Below are 20684 nucleotides of genomic sequence, written 5' to 3' on the forward strand. Positions count from 1 at the left end.
TTAATTACTCCTGTTTACCATTTAGCATTAATGATCTAATGTTCTAGCAACAACTGTAATGAGAGCCTCATGTCAAGAGGGAAATATCACTAGAAACAAATGCATCCCAGTTTTTCACCATTTGTCATTTTTAACTAAGGATAAGCTCTGTTGGAATCACTAAGTTGGGTAATTGATCTTTTCCCTGATGACTGATTTTCTATCAGTAAGGAGCTGTTTAACCACAACCTATCTGTTGCTTTTGTCCAATTGTTGTTTGTTTTCTGCCTTCAGATATCTCTCTCAGGATGTGTTTATCAGGAAGTTTTCTGTATCTGTAACTGCAATATCACTATACCATGTACTCCACAATGCATGTTTTGTCTAAGGTGATATATTTTTTTATTTCTTTAAATATCAGAGAAGTTACATACTTGGTCAGCTTTCTCTTCTTTAATCCATTTTTACTCCTGTAAAAAAAAAAGTGTTTGTCATTCATTAAACCATTGTATAGTCTTTATTGAAAGTTAGTACTGATTTAAAAACGTACGTTTTCTCATTACGATCATACTCAGGATGAGATTAGTGATAATATCTTGGACATTTTTAAGCTGATGATAGAAAAAATTCCATTGACACCAATGGGATGCATTTTCCATTCTGTGGCTCTGAGAATGACCTGCTTGTGAAAGGGAAAACCTGTGCCCAACGCAAGCAACGAGCTCTCTACAAATCCTGACCCAACAGCACCGTTGGCTTCAGGTGGGCTGGGGCCAAGTCCCTGGGGCCCGAGCCCAGCAGAGCCTTGCAGGCAGCTGTGCTGTTGCAGGGGATGGGGCACCACGGTGCACGCCGGGCTGCTCCGCTCCGGCTCTAGCAGGCTGGGAAACTGGTTGCCAACACTAGAGAGCAACTGGGAATGAGAAGCATCTGTTGGGTAAAGGGAGAAGACCACCATCTGCAAACTCAAGGAAGGGCGAAGGAAAAAGGAAAGGGCCTGAACACTATTTCTCACCCATTTCATAACCTGCTTATGATGATCAATGAAGACAATGGCAAATACCCTACTGACTTCAGTGGGACTCAAGCTTAAACCTTGGATAATTTTAATTGACTTTTAACAGCTAGAGATAATTATGCCAGTCATGTAATACACTGTCTTCACATGATTTATAAGTGATATAATTCACTAGCGACAATTGCAAGCAAGCTTATGAGAGTGTTAAGCAATATAACCCATAAGGTATGGACTTAAGAATTGCACTACACTAACTAGCAGCATGTGGTTTTTTGGAGGGGGATATGTGTGTTCATTTTGTTGTTGCCACAAAAAAGTTAAGCAATCAATAAGATTAAATGCACAAAGTGAGCACCCTGGAATAATTTGGCTAGAGGTCTGAGAACACTGATCCCCTCTGTTAAACCAGCCACAGAGCACAAATAGATTCTTGCTGACTCAGAAGGGATTTTAAGTAGTGTCATTTTTTTTTTCCTGGGCATTAAACAATATCTGTTCATTCATCACTTTATAATAATGCTATTTTTAATTTCATTATGATATTAAAATGGTTTCTAGATAACTTGGGTCACAGCTTCAGTTAGCAAATTAAAGGTGAAGACTTTTAATTTCAAAACAATGAAAATATATAGAAAGAAATATTAAAAAGTGGAGTATTTTTATTTTTCTACCCCGCTAAGTTTAGAAGTGAAATTAAACAAAAAAAATTATTCATTTCCAAAATTAAGTTTTACAAAATGTTCAGGTTTTGGAGCAGCCACAATGTGTAGTAATTTTGTTATCTTGTCAAGGTACATTTCCATTTAGATATGGAGGTTTGCCTGCAATTAACAAGAGCCATAGCAATAACAGCTTTACACAAATGTGGAGATTTACTTTGCAAAGCTTTACTTTGCAAATAGTATAAACCTCTTCAGCCTACCATGTTATCTATACAGATACTAGCTGTATAGTATCTGTACATTCATGTGTACTATACACATAGCCTAGTAGTATTTATTCTACATCTTCAAAGATTTTTTCCAAAGAAATCTTAAAATTAATTTCTCTAAATTATTCAACACATTTCTATCCCCTGTGACTGTGGTAAGCCTTTTAATGTCAGGCACGTTGGAATTCATTTCAAAAGGAAAAAATAACTAAATGCCGTTTATGATGGGAATGCTTCTAAGAATGCTTCTCCAAGGAACACTTCAAGAGGCAATAAAACAAATGATTGACATCCATTTCTCAGCAACAATTTCTTGTGCTTTGATAGTCTCAAGAGGCCTTTGTTTCTTAGCATTTCAATTGTTTCCTGAATGTTCATAAATGTTTTAAACCAACTTGTGTACAAAACAAAGACATTTGAAACATTAGCTGGTGTTTCATCTGTTTTTCCGTTTACCCTACAGATTAAAATACAAAGAGAGGGATTAACCTCATCTCATTCAACTTCAGCTCCTTTAAACTTGGTCATCTAGACTAAACGAGGCAGCTTGATTGAAGAAGAAACCTCTGAAAAAAGATATACATCTGGAAAGGTGAGTTAATGTGTATTAATGCATATTAAACAAAAAGAAGCAAAAGGGCAAAAGAAGATGATGACTCTTTTCCAGCAGTGCCATTGACAGTGGCCACCTTGGGCTTCTTGACCAGTAGAGAGTTAAGAGAGATCAGTGTGACCTCCACAATAATAAACTGCTTGTCTGATCCTCCATCACTGTGCAGCTCTGATCGATAGTTAGTTGAGTTGACATCAGACAAGTTACAAGTCAATATAATATTAGCCTTGGAGAGATGTGGAAGACTTCCATCTGCTCTTCCGCTGGGCGTGTGGGGAGAACATGCTTTCATTTTCATGGGAGAAGAAACGGACCTTTCTTTAGTTACATAAACCCACTCATTTCTGGGGCCACTGAAAATTTAGATGGGTTTTTCTACAGACTGAATGTGACCCAAGGAAAACCAGTCTCAGAAATCCCTATGCTGAAGATGTCGATGATTGCCTGCCAGGGCTTTGGTGCCATACGGTAACATCAGGGAAAACGTTCAGTCAAAAGTAAATCTTAACTTTGGTACCGCATTTTTGCAAATCACTATACCTTGGACTCAAAACCATCAGGAACTTAAGTTTCTTTTATATAAATTAAGCATTTTTAGATCATAGTCAATTACAATTATTTGTTAAATGGTTTGTAAAACAGTTTTGATTCTAAATAGACCCTGTGGCTTTGTTGGTTAGGTATTTTCAAAAAAACCAATCGGTTGTTTACTAAGTCTTTATAAATTATTTACAGACTAAACTATTAAATATACACACATATACACAGACACGCACACAGTGACCCAACTTTTATACTTTGGGACTGCTAGTTTGTATCGATTCTCAGTGAACTGTTGTTTCCAAAAGCAAAACTTTTACTGATGTTAGGAGAGCATAACCGCACCTTTAAAAACTAAGGTATTTGACATCACACACCAAACAGGTGGGGCATGATCAAGCAATTTTAGTAATAGAAAAGCAGCAGCAGCAGAAGGCAATGCCAGGCAATGAACAGATGAATAACTGGGACAGAAGAAGCCAGGACTTATAACGAAGTGGCAAAAATTGCAAAGAGAGCAATGAGATGAATATGATGACCACCGTAAGATTAGCTTTTTAATACCAAAATGGGTTGGAGCATAAACAGACAAACTAGATGAAGCAGGGTAGCAAATACTTTGATACCCACATCCTCTCCAATCTATGTTCTAGTACAAGAAAATTATATCTTCAAAAGCTTTGACCCATTTGAAAGCAAAGGTATCACACATTTTTCATGTAATAGAAATTAACATTGTTTACACATTGCATATGGAAAAACAAGTAAATCACTTACCAAGGATTAATATAAAATGCCAAAAGATAATCAGTCCAAAGGCATGAGGGTAGCAGAGTTAGGAAAGCAAATACACTTCTACGCCTGTGAGCATTAATAAATAACATACATAAAGATGAAAAAGTGAGGAGAGTTAGTAAGACAAACAGAAATCAGGAGATCAGCAAATTCTACTTTAAAAATCAGCTAAACCCATAAAGGCTTCCTCTTACGTACTTCATAAGACTATTATTAGCATCCATAGAATTTTTACTCCTCAACCTGACACCCTATGCAGGATTTTCAGCTATCTAACATAAAATTCTATAAGACCAAAATAAATGTGTTTTATGGTATTGATTCAGGCCTGTTATTCTAAATCAATGTTAATTGATAAACTGGCAGATTTTCAGGGAGTAAAATGTGTTTGAAAATTTCATCCACAGGTTTATGGCCATTACATAGGTGGTGCTAAGTCTGTTTTCTGATGTTTTGAGATATTTCAGGACAGGCATAGTTTGTTTTTACCATGTACAACTATGATAATCTCCCACGTTTGCTCCTGCAAGTGATCCTGTGGATATCAGAACATCTGTATAAGAGATAAATTCATATCATTCCAATATCTCTTAATACCCTCTACTGAGTCAGATTTCTGAAAACATCCATATAACATTTTGCAGAGTCCCATTTTTAAGTGCTTTAAATTCTCTCCTAGGTTTTCAGCAAAACATTATTTGAACTTCTTCTAACTGTAGTTTCTATGAATCACTATTCACAGCAGGTTTCATTGTGGCTAAAGGAAATTTGAGTACAAAATCATTCTAAACTTCTGTATTTGCAACCTGTTTACCAGATTCTTCTATGCATTAATCCAGGAAACCCACTCAGGCCTGTTCTACCTACTGGTGGAGTGGGCTACAGGTACTCTGCAAACATGAAAAACTCATGAAACTTAAACAAAAATTGCCCCAGTAACAGGATTTTTTGCCAAATACACCCCCAGCGTGTTTTTTCCCCATCAGAAAATCTGCTGTCCTAAAAGCAATACCATCCTTCTACAACTGTTCTAAAGAGGAATCACAAAGTGAAATTTCCTTTTTCAGTACCCTTGGCTCTTATGAAGTCAGTAGATACTGTGTTTTCCCTGATAAGCAAGTCACGTCAAATGTAATCATCTCTAATCTTAATCTTCCAACCATTGGTGGAAAACTTCTGCCCACGCAGTGAAAACTCCAAGTTATGCTTTAATGAGTTTTGCTGCTGAAGAGAAAATGGGCAGCGCAGTTTCTGCAGGGCACCTTCCCCAGGCGTTGGTATGGATTGTGTGGGTCAGCCAGAAGCAAGAGCCCTTTCTAGTTAATCACACGCCATAGTGGTTGCAGCATCAGGGCCTTAGGGCTTATCTGTTGTTAGGGTTTCTATGGGACTGGACTGAGGACAAAGTTGGTTTTCCATAAGCACATCTCTGGTGCCACAGAGTGGTTTTCATTAGACTTAGAAGCGAGAAGTGATGATGTTGCTGGAATACTCCTCCTTCCTTTGGGAAACTCCAAGTGAGGTTTTTACTTCCTCTTGCCTACAGAGGCAGAAAGAATTATTCAAGCCTGGGTCTTCTTTCATCGTCAAATCATCATGAGAAATTTCCTCACTTTATGAAATCACAGGCTAACGTGCTTGCAGATCTACTTATATTGTTCACAGATTAGGAACTCCAACATCGAAAACAATTGATTTCATCCAACATTTGAAAAATATGTAATTGCCCAATAAATACAATATTGTTTTCCTGGAATTATATAGTCTTTCACCTACTGCTCGGGTGTACTGAACAATTTTATTTAATTAAAAGAAAGAGATGCAGAAATTGCTCAAATCCTGAAAACTCTGCTGAGCTGAGCTTTCCTTAGTGGGTATGTCCATAGCTCCCTTACTAGACCCCTGGAATGACCCTAAGCAAAACGGGTTTCTTAATCCTTCTACCTGTCTTTAGGGCCATATTTTCCATTTGGCTGCCTGGATGGACAGTGAATCTGGTCTTGACATTAGACAACAGAGGCACACAAAACAAGATATCTTCACTAACTCTCAGAGAAGTCAGGACCATAAGATTAAGGCACACTGCCTTCAGTTACCAAAAAATTTGTGGAGATATTAAGAAGGAATATTTTCCCCAGTTTATATTTTTATAACATAATTTATGTATGTATACATAGATGCATATATACACATATATATACACACACATACATACACATATACTAAATCAAGCAACAAGCACCTTCACTTCCACATCCAAACCTATTAATTAATTCCCCTTCCTATAAAAAAGCCTTTTATTGTTTTAATCACATCTGTTGCTAGTTCAATCATTTGATTCAAGCTTGGATATTTAATTAACATGAGTGTTTGATCTTCTGCCTTCTTCGCCATTAATACAGTCCAAGCAAGAGAAGCTGAAAGAGAGATTAGTTTGTACTGCATACAGCTGGCTGCTATTAAAGCTAAACCAAGCAAGTGAAGCTTGTTTAATAACCAGTTAATTAGCAGCACAGTGAGGTATTGACAAGATTTGCTGGGCTTGTCAGTTCAGTTTTCACGCTTATTAGCAAAAGGCTTGTTGTGGTGCAGTGTCAATCCATTTAATCCCATCCTTGCTGGCAGGCTGTGTCCCATGAGATCATGGAAGCAGTTCCCTGCACACCAGCTCCTCTTTCCAACTTCTTGGCTGACCATGGGTGTAAAACTAAGGCGCATATTTTCTTCTTCCTACATACTGGGATGGGGCTGACAGTATGCTTTTAAATATCTGTGTTTGGACTTGCCTGGAAAGACAAGAGGTTTTTGCAGAGATTGCTAATAACAAAACAGTAAACCTTGGGTCAGTCATTGGCACCCATTTGATTATCAAAATAGGAATGGAAATGACCACACTGGTGCCAGTCAGGTAGCTCTCAGAGCCCTTTTGCTTCTATAAAAGCTAATCCTACAGACTTTCTTTGTTCAAATACTTCTCTTCGGCTGATGGTGTCAGTGATGGTTTGGAGTCCATAGTCGGCGCCTGCAACTCTTGTAGGTGGTTTTCTAGACTAGCAAGAATATGGGGGTTTTTTCAAGTCTTTTCAACAGCACTGAACATTAAGTTACAGTAAATATTTGAGTTGGCTTGTCCTTGTCTTGCAATGCAAGGAAAAATTAATTAATGGCACTGCATGAAGACAGTTCCTAGTTGGTCATCTACAGGCAATCTTACTCCTGGATGTAAATATATCTCTATTGAAGTGCTAATGGATTTATAGATCAAGTTTCTACATTTGTGTTATTTTAGGAAATATGTCTGTAAGAGAAAGGAAAAAAAAATATCCTCCCAAAACACATCTATGCAACTTGGTTGACATGTATATACATCATTCCCTACCAAAAATAGCAGGTAACAGAATACATAGTCTTCAGTCATCGTTCAAGAAATAAAATACTAAAACAAAAGGTATAATAGTTTGATCTTAAACTGGGACAGTGATGACATAAAAAATAAGCACTTAAGATTAAAGATCATATTTGCCAAAAAGCAGAGATGGGGGAAAACATAATTAAAAGCTTTCCTTCAAACACTCACCAATTATAGGGCAGCTTTCCATCTCTCTCTAAAGATGCAAAATTGACAAAGGTTCCAGCCCCGCACTCCCTGTTTCAGGAAGACCATTGGGTACAAAGTTACTATTTTTGGATTCACAACGCTTGCAATGACATTGATTTAACAGAGAACTCAGAGTTGCAGAGAAGTGCTGAACACTCACATCTGTGATTAGGTCTGAGATAATGTGTGATAAACATAACTGAAATCCCTTAACATAGTCGTCCAAAACTAATAAATGTTCAACACCACCTGAGATCAGATTTCCTAATAATGTTTAAAAAGAGTGAAACAAGGCAGAAGTTTCTAATCGAGATCTCAAATACACCTCATCTTCTGTCCAGATTTGAGCTTTCTATAGTCTGGCCCTAGCATTAGCTGCTGGCCTCAGTACACATGCTAAATACTTACCTTTCTATACTAAATATTCACTGTCCCAACTCTAAGTAGAAAATGTATAATTGCATCCATTTGACAGGATCATGGTAATTTTGAGTTCACAAAATAATTGTGGAAAAAACCTGAATTTCCTGAATAACGTTCCAATGAATTTATCACAAGTCCATTATTTTCAGCTACAAGTGATAAAGTGACTTGACTATTTTTGATTCCTTAATTTAAGCAAACAATTGCTTGCAGCTTCTTACTGGATTTACTTTTTAAATTTCCTTCTGGGGTTTTTATCTTCTGTGGCTAGAAGCAGGGATGAAGAGAAAAAGAAAAAGCTTTGGGCTGCCTGCACAGTAATTAAATAGGAAAGAGAATTAATTTAGTTGGGATTTTCACAGAGCCAGTTACATGTAAAAGGAACAAACCACATAATGTTCGCTGAAAGAGATAGCCTGCAAAATATGTGTGATGTGGTCGTCTGTTGCATGGAATACATAGCCAAGACACGACACATAAAATGCAGTGTCTGCTAGGCAGCCAAGTGCAAGATTCTTCACATAAGTTTTTTTACATGAAATCATTTCCTTTCTTGACACAGAACAATAAATGAATATAAAATATATTACACAGATTATAAAAGGATGAAGACTCCATGACGCTTCCAAAACCAGGAGGTGAACTACATACCGAGGGTTTGAAGAAACTTCCACAGTTCACTCAGGCCATAACATAACCCACATTAAAGTGAACAGTTACAGGTAAGACCACCAGGAAAAGGACACTGAATTTCAATGTTCAGGTACAAATGATTGGTGCAGATAGCTGAAGGAACTGTAGGTTCTGTAAAAAAACGTTTACCCCTACAAGATAATTTTTCCCTTCATCTGTATGACACAACAAATTGGGATCATTAATGTTATAGGTGAACAGCAGGCCCTGAGATCCCTTCTAGATTTGTGGGTCTCTGTAAATTTAGCTGCATCCTGACTGCATAGAAAGACAAGATCTAGGTGAGCCCATATGCTCTTTCCCATGCTGCAGTTCCCATAGGAAGGAAGCCCATGTGAATGCAGAATTTGGACAACTGGAAGACCAGGATTTGGGGGCAGACTGGCAAATGCTCTGGAGAGAGACTCTTAGGGCCCTGGGCACATCCTCCCTCGTCCTAGGGGTTTGGCTGCCAGGGCTCAGGCCTTACATGGCCTCTGAGATGCAGCATCCTGGACCTGATGAACAAACCATCTTATCTGTTGATATGGAAACTCTCCTGTTCCAAACCATATGAAAGATTTGCAAAGCATATTGATGTCCTGCTCATGCCCAGTTGCCTCAGATCCTAATTATCCTTTAGGTTCCTGACACAACCCGTTTGTAATAAGTGATTGCACTTCTTATAGACCCAATCTTGCAAAGCTCAAAATGAGACAAAAGTAGAGACTTGTAACTCAGGTCAAGAATGAAAGTAGAGAGAGGGAGAAGAAGTGCTACTCCTAAACAACAGCAAGACAACTATTTTGAAGGTATCCTGTTCACAAGCATCTCGAGCAGCACCCATGCACACAAGCATCCTCAATTGCAACTACTGTCACGATGTGTTTGTTGTTGTCTGAAATTTTTGGAATTAGCATAAATCTGGACTTACCTGGCCATTTGTAGATGTTTTCTCCTGAGTACAACAAGAGTCACCAGCAGCAGTCCAATCAGAAGGATACTTAGGATGGCTAACACGGAGATTACCACTACGTTGGGATTCATCTCGGTGACTGTACATACAAACAAGGGCTCTTGGTTATTCAATTCAGAAGCGCTGACAGTTTTGGGGTTTTTTTTCCCCTGAATGTGATAGTGTTATTTTTCTGAACTGATCTCGTTCAGCCTGGAGTGTCAGACAGAGAAAAATCTACCACTAGAGATAAAGGGAGGTTTCAACTAGTTATTGCTCTTACAAAATTTCTGTGGGGAAATGACTTCACTCTGGCATTTTCTTAAACTTTGGCATGTCCTGATTTTTTTTTTCCCCCCTTTTTATCTGACATTCATAACACAAGAGAGAAGGGTGAAGGAAATATAAAACACAGATATTCATCATCATCTATGTCTCCAAAGCACATTTCAACTCTGAAGTTGTTCTTCAACAATAATCAATACCTTTTCTGACCCCAAAGCAAAATAATAGGCTGAGGCTCTGTAAGATACTGGGTTGAAATTGATTGAATTACTTTGGCAAATAAATTGTAACAAAATATTCTGTTTTAAATAATAGCTGGAATCAACTCTCAATAACAAAACCTTGATTTATTTTTGTTCCATATTACATGCTTATTGACAGTACTATGAGACGAGATACCCTGTCCTGCTCACTATATAAGAAACTCTCCCTGCTTTACTTGCTCAGAATAACTTTACATCCACAGATGTCTAGAGAAGCATTTTTTAGATTAGAAATCATGGAGATTTTTAAGCTAAGTGTCAGACACTGAACTCCAGCATGGAGTGGTGTATGATGTACAGGACCAGTGACTAAAGCTACACAACTCCCTAACTAAGCAGAGATGACACTTCATTCTGAAGGGGAGATTTTAAAGAAAAGTCCAGTGCTCTGGGCAGTTCAACATCGATATTCTTTCTTCAGAGTCAGTATAGAGCCATGTTTCACGACATGCCCAGGGAGCTGTCATCAGGAGCCATCTCTTCAGGGTGTGACTGCTCAAGATCCTGTGGTGGCCCCTCTCCTTCTCTCTCACCCTACATCCACCTCTTCACTGAAAGCAGAAAGGGATTTTTCACCTTAGCAACTTATAAATGTGATTTTCCTCTTGTCTGGGCTTGGCTGAGAAGGCATTTTTCTCCATAAATGTCATCAAGCAGTACCTTGATATTCAGCCTTGACACCATAAACTAGGTCCCTGATTTCTAAAACTCAGTAGAGAATTGAGCCTCTAGTTTGAATTTCTGCAAGTCAACCCCCCCAGTGGGGATTTTTCTAAGGACTTTTTAAAGCTGCTTCCCCATCCCATCTGCATCTGGCAGCCTTGCCATGATACAAAAAATCCCTGGGGCCAGCATTACCGAGAGCAGCTTTAGAAAGGAAGGAGAAACAGATGTTGTAGCTGGAGAAGGAAGAAGAAAGCAGGGAAGTGCTGCTTACCCATGGTGGAAACCGCAATGAAAGTGGGGATGCTGGGGCTATTGTGGCTGAAGGTGGTCACACTGCAGTTGTAGGAAGTGGCAGGGGTTAGGCTGGAAATGGTCACTACGTGTGAAGAGACAGTGACTGGTTCCTGCAGACATGGGGAAAAACACACAGAAGTTTGTCTCTCCTGTAAAAGCAAGAGCACAAATCAGTGCTCCCCTCTCCACCCATGTATTTGACCAGGTAAAGTCAGATCTGGTGAAAGAAACCGACACTTCGAAACCCAAGGGCCTGCCCTTGAAAACAGGCAGGTTAGCCCGGCAGTCTGGCAGAAGAGGGGAGAGGAACAGGGGTGAAAACAGCAGGAGGAACAGCCCAGAGCACCCCAGGGAGCCCCAGAGCCCCTTGGGGAGGGCAGGAGGGTGCCTCACAGGGGGTTGGTCAGTCACACGCTTGGTGGGGGAAAATGCTGCGACCTCCAGGACATCCCCAGAGGTGGGCAGAGCTCATGAGCTCTGGTTACTAAGCCATACAGGTAGGAGGAAAACAAAGTTATTTTTATTCAAAGCGCAGCCACGGCAGTCACAATCTCTGCACTCTCATATGAATACGTGTCATCTCTGCCTCTGGGGTGGTTCCTCTGGATGTGAAGAGCTGTGAGCCTTTTGAGCGGCCAAGGTGAAAAACAAAGCTAGAGCAAAGCCTTTGGGTAATTACTATGATCAGACATCCCACACCTCAGTTTTTCTGGCTAGTAGAAACTCTTTACATAACATATTTATACAATGTTTTAATTACTGTATCCCTGGTAAACGCTTTTGTGTTTTTTAAATGCTGATACAGCAAAAGAAAACAAATACAACACATGCATTGACTTAAAGATACAGCTCCTTAAGGTCCTCAGAGGCTTTTCTGTACTCTCCAGCAGAACCAAGGGTGGGTTGCAGATGCGAAAACAGGAACACGGAGCCAGTGGTTTAGAAAGAGAACAAGGAGAGGTTTTATGAATGAACTCACTCCAGATGGGGAGTGCCAGATGCTGGAACAAGTCCCAAGCACTGGATTTTTGCAGTGGTCTGTTGTCAGTCATGGGCTCCGTCTAGGCTAGCAAGGGTTCCTGTTGCAGTGCAACTCTGAGGTACCTTACGCAGATGAAATCACATGTACATGAATGTAAGGGAGGAGACTTTTATTCCTTGAGCTGAAAGGAGGGGCCACAGTTTGGCAATTGGACTTGGTTGGATGTTTTCCATTTTCCCCTCTGGGAAATTTAAATTAGTCACCCAAAACCCAAGATGTTCAAACCTGGAAAGCTGTTGCTTTTCATTTTGCTGATTTAAAAATGGAGGAAAGAGACAAAAATGTTCATGTAATTAGCATGGAAAATCACAAACAAAGAATTTTCACCAGTCTAATGGGAAAGCATCCCTTTTTACAGTTCAAAAAGGAGCCCTTCCCCTTTTTTCATAGAGACAGAAAAGAGAGTGACTAATCTAATGAGAAGTGAGCTGACAATCTCTGTGCATTTCCCAGTGCCAGATGTTCGTGTCAACAAATGAGACACCCACTGAAGCTCCTGCCAAATGGAGCAGTCTTCTCCTGATGTTCTTAAACCAGATCTGCTCTGCACTAAAGCTGTGAAACCTGTGGTACCTTCCTTACCTGATCACATCATTATTTTGAATCTCTGCTAAATGATTAATGACTTCACGATCTTTAGCTATTCATTGTGATGATCTTTAGCTATTCATTGTGAAAAAGTAGGAATCTAGATGTGGAATCCAAATTATCCAAAAGATTAAAGTGCATTTAAACACTTTTTTTTCCCTTTAGTCAGCGCCTTTCTCGATTTAAAAAGAACATTAAATAATTCAGGCTGGTCTTCCATAGGATTAAAGAGTGCGTACATCTCTTTTGAGATAATCAGTGGTCTGAGTGGGTTATTTTTTACTTTTTTCTGATGATTCCTCATTATGTGTGACAGTCCACATGAGAGAATGATGTGTCATGGCATGTAATCACAGTGATTCACTATACCATCAGCTAAACCACAAAGTAAGGCTCATAAGTTGCACAAGATTGAATATCAAGGAATTAAAACTACTACTGCTCTGTTCTTCACTGAACAACGTTACCATTCTAAACACTCAGATATTCAGGTGGCCTCTGAGTACAGGTACCTAACTGGACAGACAGAATAGGAGGTTCATTTGTGAGACTGAGAAGGTGGGTCTCGAAGGAAATACCCTACGAGACAAAATGCATGAGAAGCAGCCGCATTTGCGGCATTAAAGGTACTCTTTGAATAGCAGTGAAAGTCCTACTGAACTTCAGTTAACAGTTCTCAAAACTAGGAATAAAGTAAGCCAGAAATAATTAAATGCTGCATAAAAGATCTCATGGTATCTAAATATGTCTATTTTTCCCATTCCTTATCAAGCTACCTGACCATTTTTCCCTTCCTGCCCATTGACATTCCCTTAGTTTTGTGGCCTTTTAGGTTTTGCACGGTATATTAGAGCCATTTTCATGAGTAGCCAAAGACTGACACTCTGTTGGATGCATATAGCTTCCATCCGACTAGTTATAATCTCATCAATAAGACAGAAGCCAATTTTAATATTGCAAAATAACAAAATATTTTAGTATTTGAAATGCTTTAGTAGTTTAGCTTTTAAAGGTTTAATTCTGAACCACCTTACCACATTTGGTTTAATGATCTAAGCTGTGTACTGAACATAAAATGTCATTGGGCTTCACACACAAATGCTAAGCAGCAGACACCAAACCAGAAGGATGCAAGGCCCAGTCCCAGTTTCAGAGATGAAGAGCAGAAACCAAAGAAGAGATGCTTACATACCTGGACTTTTGTTTCCTGACCAGATCCAGCCTGCTGGCAGTAGACTTCAAAGAAATCAGCCACTCCTTCTTCCACCCATAGCAGAGTCACAGAGGTCTGAGTCTTGTTGACAGCAAACAGTGATTTTGGAGGGGCTGGTTCTGGTTAAGAGAAGATCTCCTTTTATTAAGCTTATCTTTAAGTTTCCAGACAACTGAGAAGAAGAAGCCTTGAACAAAAATGAAAGCAATGCCTGATGCCCTTCTATCTTTCATTTCCTTCAGATAAAGCCTGCCAATGTAAAGCCCTGCCTCTCATGATGGTAAACTACCACTGTAAAATGGGAAGATGACGAAGTGTCTTGGTTTTTCTTCTCTATTTAAACTGTTCTCTGTTTGGGCAGTTGGATAATTACTCACTTCCCTTTTCAGCAGAGCCCTTGTCTGAGGATGATCAGCGTATTCTATTAATAGAATGAAGTTAGCAGAAACTGTTTTGGGAGAAGATGGCTGTCCACCTGTTAGCAACACATCTGGCCTGAGAAAGCTTTTCTTCACAAGGCCTGCCCCAGGAGATGATAAAGAAGCAGCTTTCCACAAGTGAGGGCCGTCTAGGTTCATTTAATTGTAGTAGAGGAAATATTTAGTCAATTAGCAGTTTAAAAAATACCTTGTCGTCTTTTTTTTTTCCCCAGGCTAACATTTAAGGGCCATGGGATCTGCACTCATTTCAGTTAGCAGCAGGAATTTTCTCTCCTCACTGAATGCAGAGGTCCGGATCTCAGGGGTCTTCAATTTATTGCTTTGATTTTTGTTGCTGTTGTGCTGGATGAACTGACAATGGGCAAACATATACAAGGGCCTGGCGAGGAGGAGACAACCCTGTGATAGGAGGGGTATGGAGGGTCTCCTGGGAGTAATGCCATCAGAGATACTGTGAAACACAGACAGGGGTCTGCACCCAGCACCCCCAGCCCCACGTGGGGTGGCCTCAGCTGCCGCCTCCAGGGCCACCTCCCCACCCGCGGACACCTGTGGCTGGGGGGGCAGCAGCCCACTGGAGGCCACGCTGACCTCCAGTGGAGGCCACCTCCGCCTGAACCAAACTGGAGTATGGAAAGCTGTATTGGGTTTGCGTGGCAAGGTTTTGGTGGCGGGGGGGGCTACAGGGGTGGCTTCTGTGAGAAGCTGCTAGAAGCTTCCCCTATGTCCGATAAAGTTAACGCCAGCAGGTTCCAAGACGGACCCGCCGCTAGCCAAGGCCGAGCCCATCAGCAACAGTGGTAGCACCTCTGGGATAACATATTAAGAAAGGCAAAAGAAGCTACAGGGGAGTTGCAGTTGTAGCCAGAGAGAGGAGTGAGAAGATGTGAGAGGAACAACTCCGCAGACACCAAGGTCAGTGAAGAAGGAGGGGGAGGAGGTGCTCCAGGCGCCGGAGCAGAGATTCCCCTGCAGCCCGTGGTGAAGACCATGGTGAGGCAGGCTGTCCCCCTGCAGCCCATGGAGGTCCACAGTGGAGCAGATATCCACCTGCAGCCCGTGGAGGACCCCACGCTGGAGCAGGCGGATGCCCGAAGGATGCTGTGACCCCGTGGGAAGCCCGCACTGGAGCAGGCTCCTGGCAGGACCTGCGGCCCCGTGGCCCCGTGGAGAGAGGAGCCCACGCTGGAGCAGTTTTGCTGGCAGGACTTGTGACCCTGTGGGGGACCCACGCTGGAGCAGTCTGTTCCTGAAGGACTGCACCCTGTGGATGGGACCCATGTTGGAGCAGTTCGTGAAGAACTGTAGCCCGTGGGAAGGACTCACACTGGAGAAGTTTGTGAAGGACTGTCTCCCGTGGGAGGGACCCCACACTGGAGCAGGGGAAGAGTGTGAGGAGTCCTCCCCCTGAGGAGGAAGGAGCGGCAGAAACAACGTGTGATGAACTGACCCAAACCCCCATTCCCCATCCCCCTGCGCCCCTCAGGGGGGGAGGAGGTAGAGAAAATAAGGAGTAAAGTTAAGCCTGGGAAGAAGGGAGGGCTGGGGGGAAGGTGTTTTAAGATTTGGTTTTATTTCTCATTATCCTGCTCTGGTTTTGACTAGTAATAAATTAAACTAGTTTTTCCCCAAGTCGAGTCTGTTTTGCCCGTGACGGTAATTGGTGAAGTGATCTCCCTGTCCTTATCTCGACCCATGAGCCTTTTGTTTTATTTTTTCTCCCCTGTCCAGCTGAGGAGGGGGAGTGATAGAGCGGCTTTGGTGGGCACCTGGCATCCAGCCAGGGTCAACCCACTACAAAAGCACAAGAGAACAGGAGAGAAAACCTTGAGGAGGAGGAGGAGCAAACAGCCTAGGCACAGTGTTAAGATGAGATATACTTTTTTCCCCAAGATTATTTAAAGACCAAGGCTTGATCCCTATTTTCATCCTGACGACTTCACACGATGGGTACTGGCAATCCCTAGCTTTCAATGCCTCAGGCATCCTGGGCTGCTTTGGTTTGCCTTCAGAGAGTGCAAGGTTTGGGCTGCACATTTCTGAGCTGTTCTCCAGAGTTTTCAGATTTCCTAATCTATGGATGTTTAATGAAAGTTGTCATTCTCAAACAATGACCTGATTCCAGGATCCTGACACACTACATACAATGTGCTATGTACAACAACATTTTGCTCTTATTTTTTCCCTTCACAAATGATTTGTTATTCTGTGAGATGCTGTCACAGGAGCCTGGACATGATGTGTAAGATCCGCCACAAAAAACTTGGCACAGAGGACTTGCTCAAGTGGTTATAGACATTTTGGAGACATATCTAATCCTCAGACAATCAGATCAGTGTTCTAGGTTTGAAGGCTGCCAAGATTATATTGGCATTAGGGAGAGAATTGGGTAGGGACTGAGGCACATTCATGTGACTTCTTCTGTGTCACAGGGATTGCAGTGTACATGTTGTCCCAGAACTACATAGGAAAGCGTCCCTCTCCCTTAATTACACCCATATATCTGCTCTTGGATTCAGAAACACATTCCATCCCTCACTCCAGGTAAAAAATGGCCTCAATTAAAATATGAGTTTTGCATTTGGGCATTGTCCCAAGCAAATCCTCCTTTTGCCTCCAGCAAATGGCTTGATTTTTCTGCAAGTGGAAAGTTGCCAGGATGAAGCAAACATCATGGAGGGAAGAACATTTGGCAGGAGTGCTTAAGTGACTGCCAAGTGCTGAGTCGTCTATCACTTAGAGTCAGTTCCCACTACTGCTAATTACAACTCCCATTGCTCCCTCAGAAACAAAGAGAAGGAAAGCCTCTGGTAAAATATCCTTACTATTGTCTATTCAAAGTGCAAACAGCATAAAGAAAAAAAAAACAGCAAAAAACCAGACCAACAAAAAACCCTCACCCAGAATTCTAGAAGTGATTTATCGAAACGGAATTCATTCCACCTTCTCTTTGTTGTCAATGAAAGAGCAAGAGCAAAATAACTCTACCAGTTCAATAAGAGCCTGCCTGTCCATAAGCAAAGAACAGGAAGATACAACTAGGCTGCAGGGTGTACAACATAAATAATATATGGCACTTGTGGACCTGTCTGAAAGATAAAACTAGCTGATACTTTGAAATACTCCCCTAAAATATTTGGACAATAGTAGTAGGGGGATATACTCACCCTCACACATCCACCCACTCAGCCCTGGGAACGAAGAGTTACATGCATGTAACTCTGTGCACAGACGCAAGGCACAGGGAAAACAGTGGACAGGACTTGCACAGGGAAGAGGAAAATCCATGGAATTTGTCTACATCTTTCAAATATTCCCTTTGGTGAAAAGACCTGGAAGAACTTCAGATTCTTATGGCTGTACTGCTTGCCCCAGCACTGTTTAAGAGATTTGAGTAAGAGCTATTGAGAAAGATGAATAGACAATGATTGCTTCAAGACCTCTAATTTGATGAGAAGTTATGGAGCCCTTTAAATTCACTTCTTTCACTGTCACTCAGGAAAGGTTTATTATGCATGTAGAGAAGATAATCCAGTTTGCAATTACTAATTCTTCTCTACCCACCTTCACAGTGGAGTTAATGCCTGTAAAAGCAGTTAGGCACACTTCAAAATTTCAGTTTTGGGCACCTAGGGCTCAACAATTCTACGTGCATGCAAAAGAGAAGTAAAATCTCTTAAGGTATAATGGTGTAGTGTCCAGTCTTCCTCACAGGTAAAGGAAGATGTTAGGCAAAAAGTTATATTCTAAAGTCCTACCTAAAGGATGAAGTTCTTAAGTCTTTTTTTGTTTCTTTGACTAGATTACACATATTTCTCCTAGAATGATGCTGGGTTCCACAGCCATGAATCTGATTGTTTTTGTAAAGAGTGCTGTCATTGATTTGTATTTAAGGGTACATTTTTGGTGTTGGAAGACTATGGAGATGTCCAGGGAGAGAGGAGGGGAGACAGGAAATCAGACCAGGTGGCAGAGTGCAGACCCAGAAATAGGCTTGTCAGAAACAAGGAAGATTCTGCTTTGTTTTGAAAAGTTCATCTGTGAAGCCTGAGTCGCCATTCCCAAAACCTGCCTGTGTTCAAGACCTTAGGGAAGCAACTATGAAGCAGAGTTGTTCTCCCAGTGAGGCATTAAGCAATTTCCACTCTCCTACTGCCACTTACAGTCAAATTCTGCCACTCTTGCTCCTGTTGAGTAATACTATTTTAGAAGAGTAGCTTCACATACACGAATGAGGCAATCTTCACAGAAAGGTGAGGTGAAAATTACAGCTTTGCAAAAGAAATGCAGTCACAGGTACATGACTGAAATAAGGAAGATGCTGAATCTGCTGACAGAGTTACTTTTACAGTCAAATGAGAGAAGGAGTGAGTTTATATTTACAAACAAGCATTTCTTACCCAATTTCACAAGCTGGGGCAGGGAAGTATTGCTGCCTCTTTCAGTACAAGCAGTCACTGAAAGGTTGTAAATGTCCCCTGGAGGCAAGCTCAACACTGCAGTCATCACATTGCGTGTTACCTACAATAATTATAGACACCAACTGTTAAATATGACACAAACCATACATCCTTCTTGTAAAATTAATCTGGTCACTTAATACACTACAAAGAAAGTTCTGTGCATCACAGCAGATGCCTTTTGCATACTCTAGACTTGTTACATGAACCAGTTCCCACTGACACTAACTGTGGAAAGCCATAACGCTCGGCAGAATATCACAATGCAAAAAGAAGACAATCTTAGGCTGTATTTTCTATATGACCAGCGAAAATGTAAGGAACAAAGAAAACCTCCCTCACACCAATGAGAGCACTCTTGCATCTAGATTTTCCAAGTTGTGCAAAATGCTAAACAAGCCACGGATTTGAGTCCATTGCAATTTTAGAGGAATTTAAATCAGGTCAGATATCTCTAAGAAGAGTATGCAAGACACATACAGGCAAGCCTTTATATATCCTAAGAACCTACAAATTAAATCTGGCTGGGCAAGTCTAACACCTACCTGGAGACCTGTTGACTTGACAATAGATCTCAGGGCCTGATTTCAGTCATCTGCAAGCTTGAAACCAGATACGATCCAAAACTGAGCTGAGCTTCAAATGATTGTGAATAACTTCTTCCTGCTATTTTTGGGGTGAGTAAGCTCCCCATTTCTCCATGGTCATGGAGAAAGACGCAGAACTCAGATACTGCAACTTTTTTCAGAGCACTTGTAGACTGTCTGCAAAGGGCACATTCAGGAATCTCATGCTGATTTTCACAGTCACTTAATTTTCAGGTTGAAACTTTCAGTTCCATGAGAAACAGACAGTTCTGAATAAAGACTAACAGGACTATGCACATTATTTTCATCACTTCGCTAAAAACTAACCAACTTCTACAGAGTCTTGGGAAGTACACAAATAGCAGGAAGAAAAAGTCATCATTGCCTGATAGTGTTATCTATTTATTTTAATAATCCCACAAGAAAAAACAACCATAATAACAATCTTAACAAATCAGATAAAGAGGTTACAACATAGTATGATTTTTAAAGGAAACCATTTCTGAAAGTGACTAATAGAGCTTAGGAGAACAGGTACACCCTGATGCCTGCAAGAGTGTACCCATATTTACAAATAAGAGCAGGACCATAAAAGTTAGCTAGAAATAGGTTGTTGCAGGAATTTCCTAAAGAATACTTTCTGCGTTCTGTTGTCCTGAAAATAATATAAAGACAAACATTTCTAAAGACATTCCTAAAACTTTGAAGTTTTATTTGCAGCTACACTCTATTGTAGATACCCTCTATTTTTAATCTGTTGTTTAATCTAAAATTACATATTCAATATTATTTTTAATTTAATTTCATATTCCATGTTTATTTTATATTTATTTAATCTAAGATTTTAATATTCACTGAAGTTGAGTGGCACAGAAAATAGATTTTTCCTGGAATAATAATAACCTTACAGAGAACATGACTTTTGGAAGGAAGAGAAGAGAGGGATATCACAGCACAATTTTTTTAGAATTCAATTGTTAGAATATTTTATTTGTAGGAAAAAAAATTAAAATGTGGAGTTTTCTTCCTCATTTGAAACAAAGATCCAAATATTGCAAGTTCCTGCTGTTCAGAAATGTCATGTTTTTGAACAGTTCTACTAATCATGTAATTAGATTCATGCTGCAACAAGCTCCAGATGGGTGCACTCTTGCAGCCGCTAGGAATCCAATGAAAGCCAGGGTGCTCCATATAAATCCAAATGAAAATTGCCGATGAATTTGCGCTTATGCTGAAAATCCACTTCCAATTCAGCATCTGCTGAGTCTCCAGTTGTAGAAAGGAAACCTTTCCCTTGAAAAAGACCAGATGATACTTTCTCC

The 20684-nt window shown here is 40.5% G+C and overlaps 1 protein-coding gene across 1 annotated transcript in view; it reads right to left on the minus strand.

Moving 5' to 3' along the window:
* PTPRO (protein tyrosine phosphatase receptor type O) overlaps positions 1-20684 on the minus strand; it is a 158272-nt gene that overhangs the window by 15011 nt on the left and 122577 nt on the right. The window contains exons 12-18 of the mRNA XM_050905772.1: positions 18716-18836; positions 13855-13994; positions 11010-11142; positions 9504-9624; positions 7454-7522; positions 3859-3942; positions 414-449 (exon numbers count right to left, since the gene is read on the minus strand). Coding sequence (XP_050761729.1) covers positions 414-449; positions 3859-3942; positions 7454-7522; positions 9504-9624; positions 11010-11142; positions 13855-13994; positions 18716-18836 — 704 coding nt within the window. The remainder of the gene's footprint in view (positions 1-413; positions 450-3858; positions 3943-7453; positions 7523-9503; positions 9625-11009; positions 11143-13854; positions 13995-18715; positions 18837-20684) is intronic.

This window comes from Gymnogyps californianus, chromosome 1, assembly GCF_018139145.2.
Source record: "Gymnogyps californianus isolate 813 chromosome 1, ASM1813914v2, whole genome shotgun sequence".
NCBI lineage: Eukaryota > Metazoa > Chordata > Aves > Accipitriformes > Cathartidae > Gymnogyps > Gymnogyps californianus.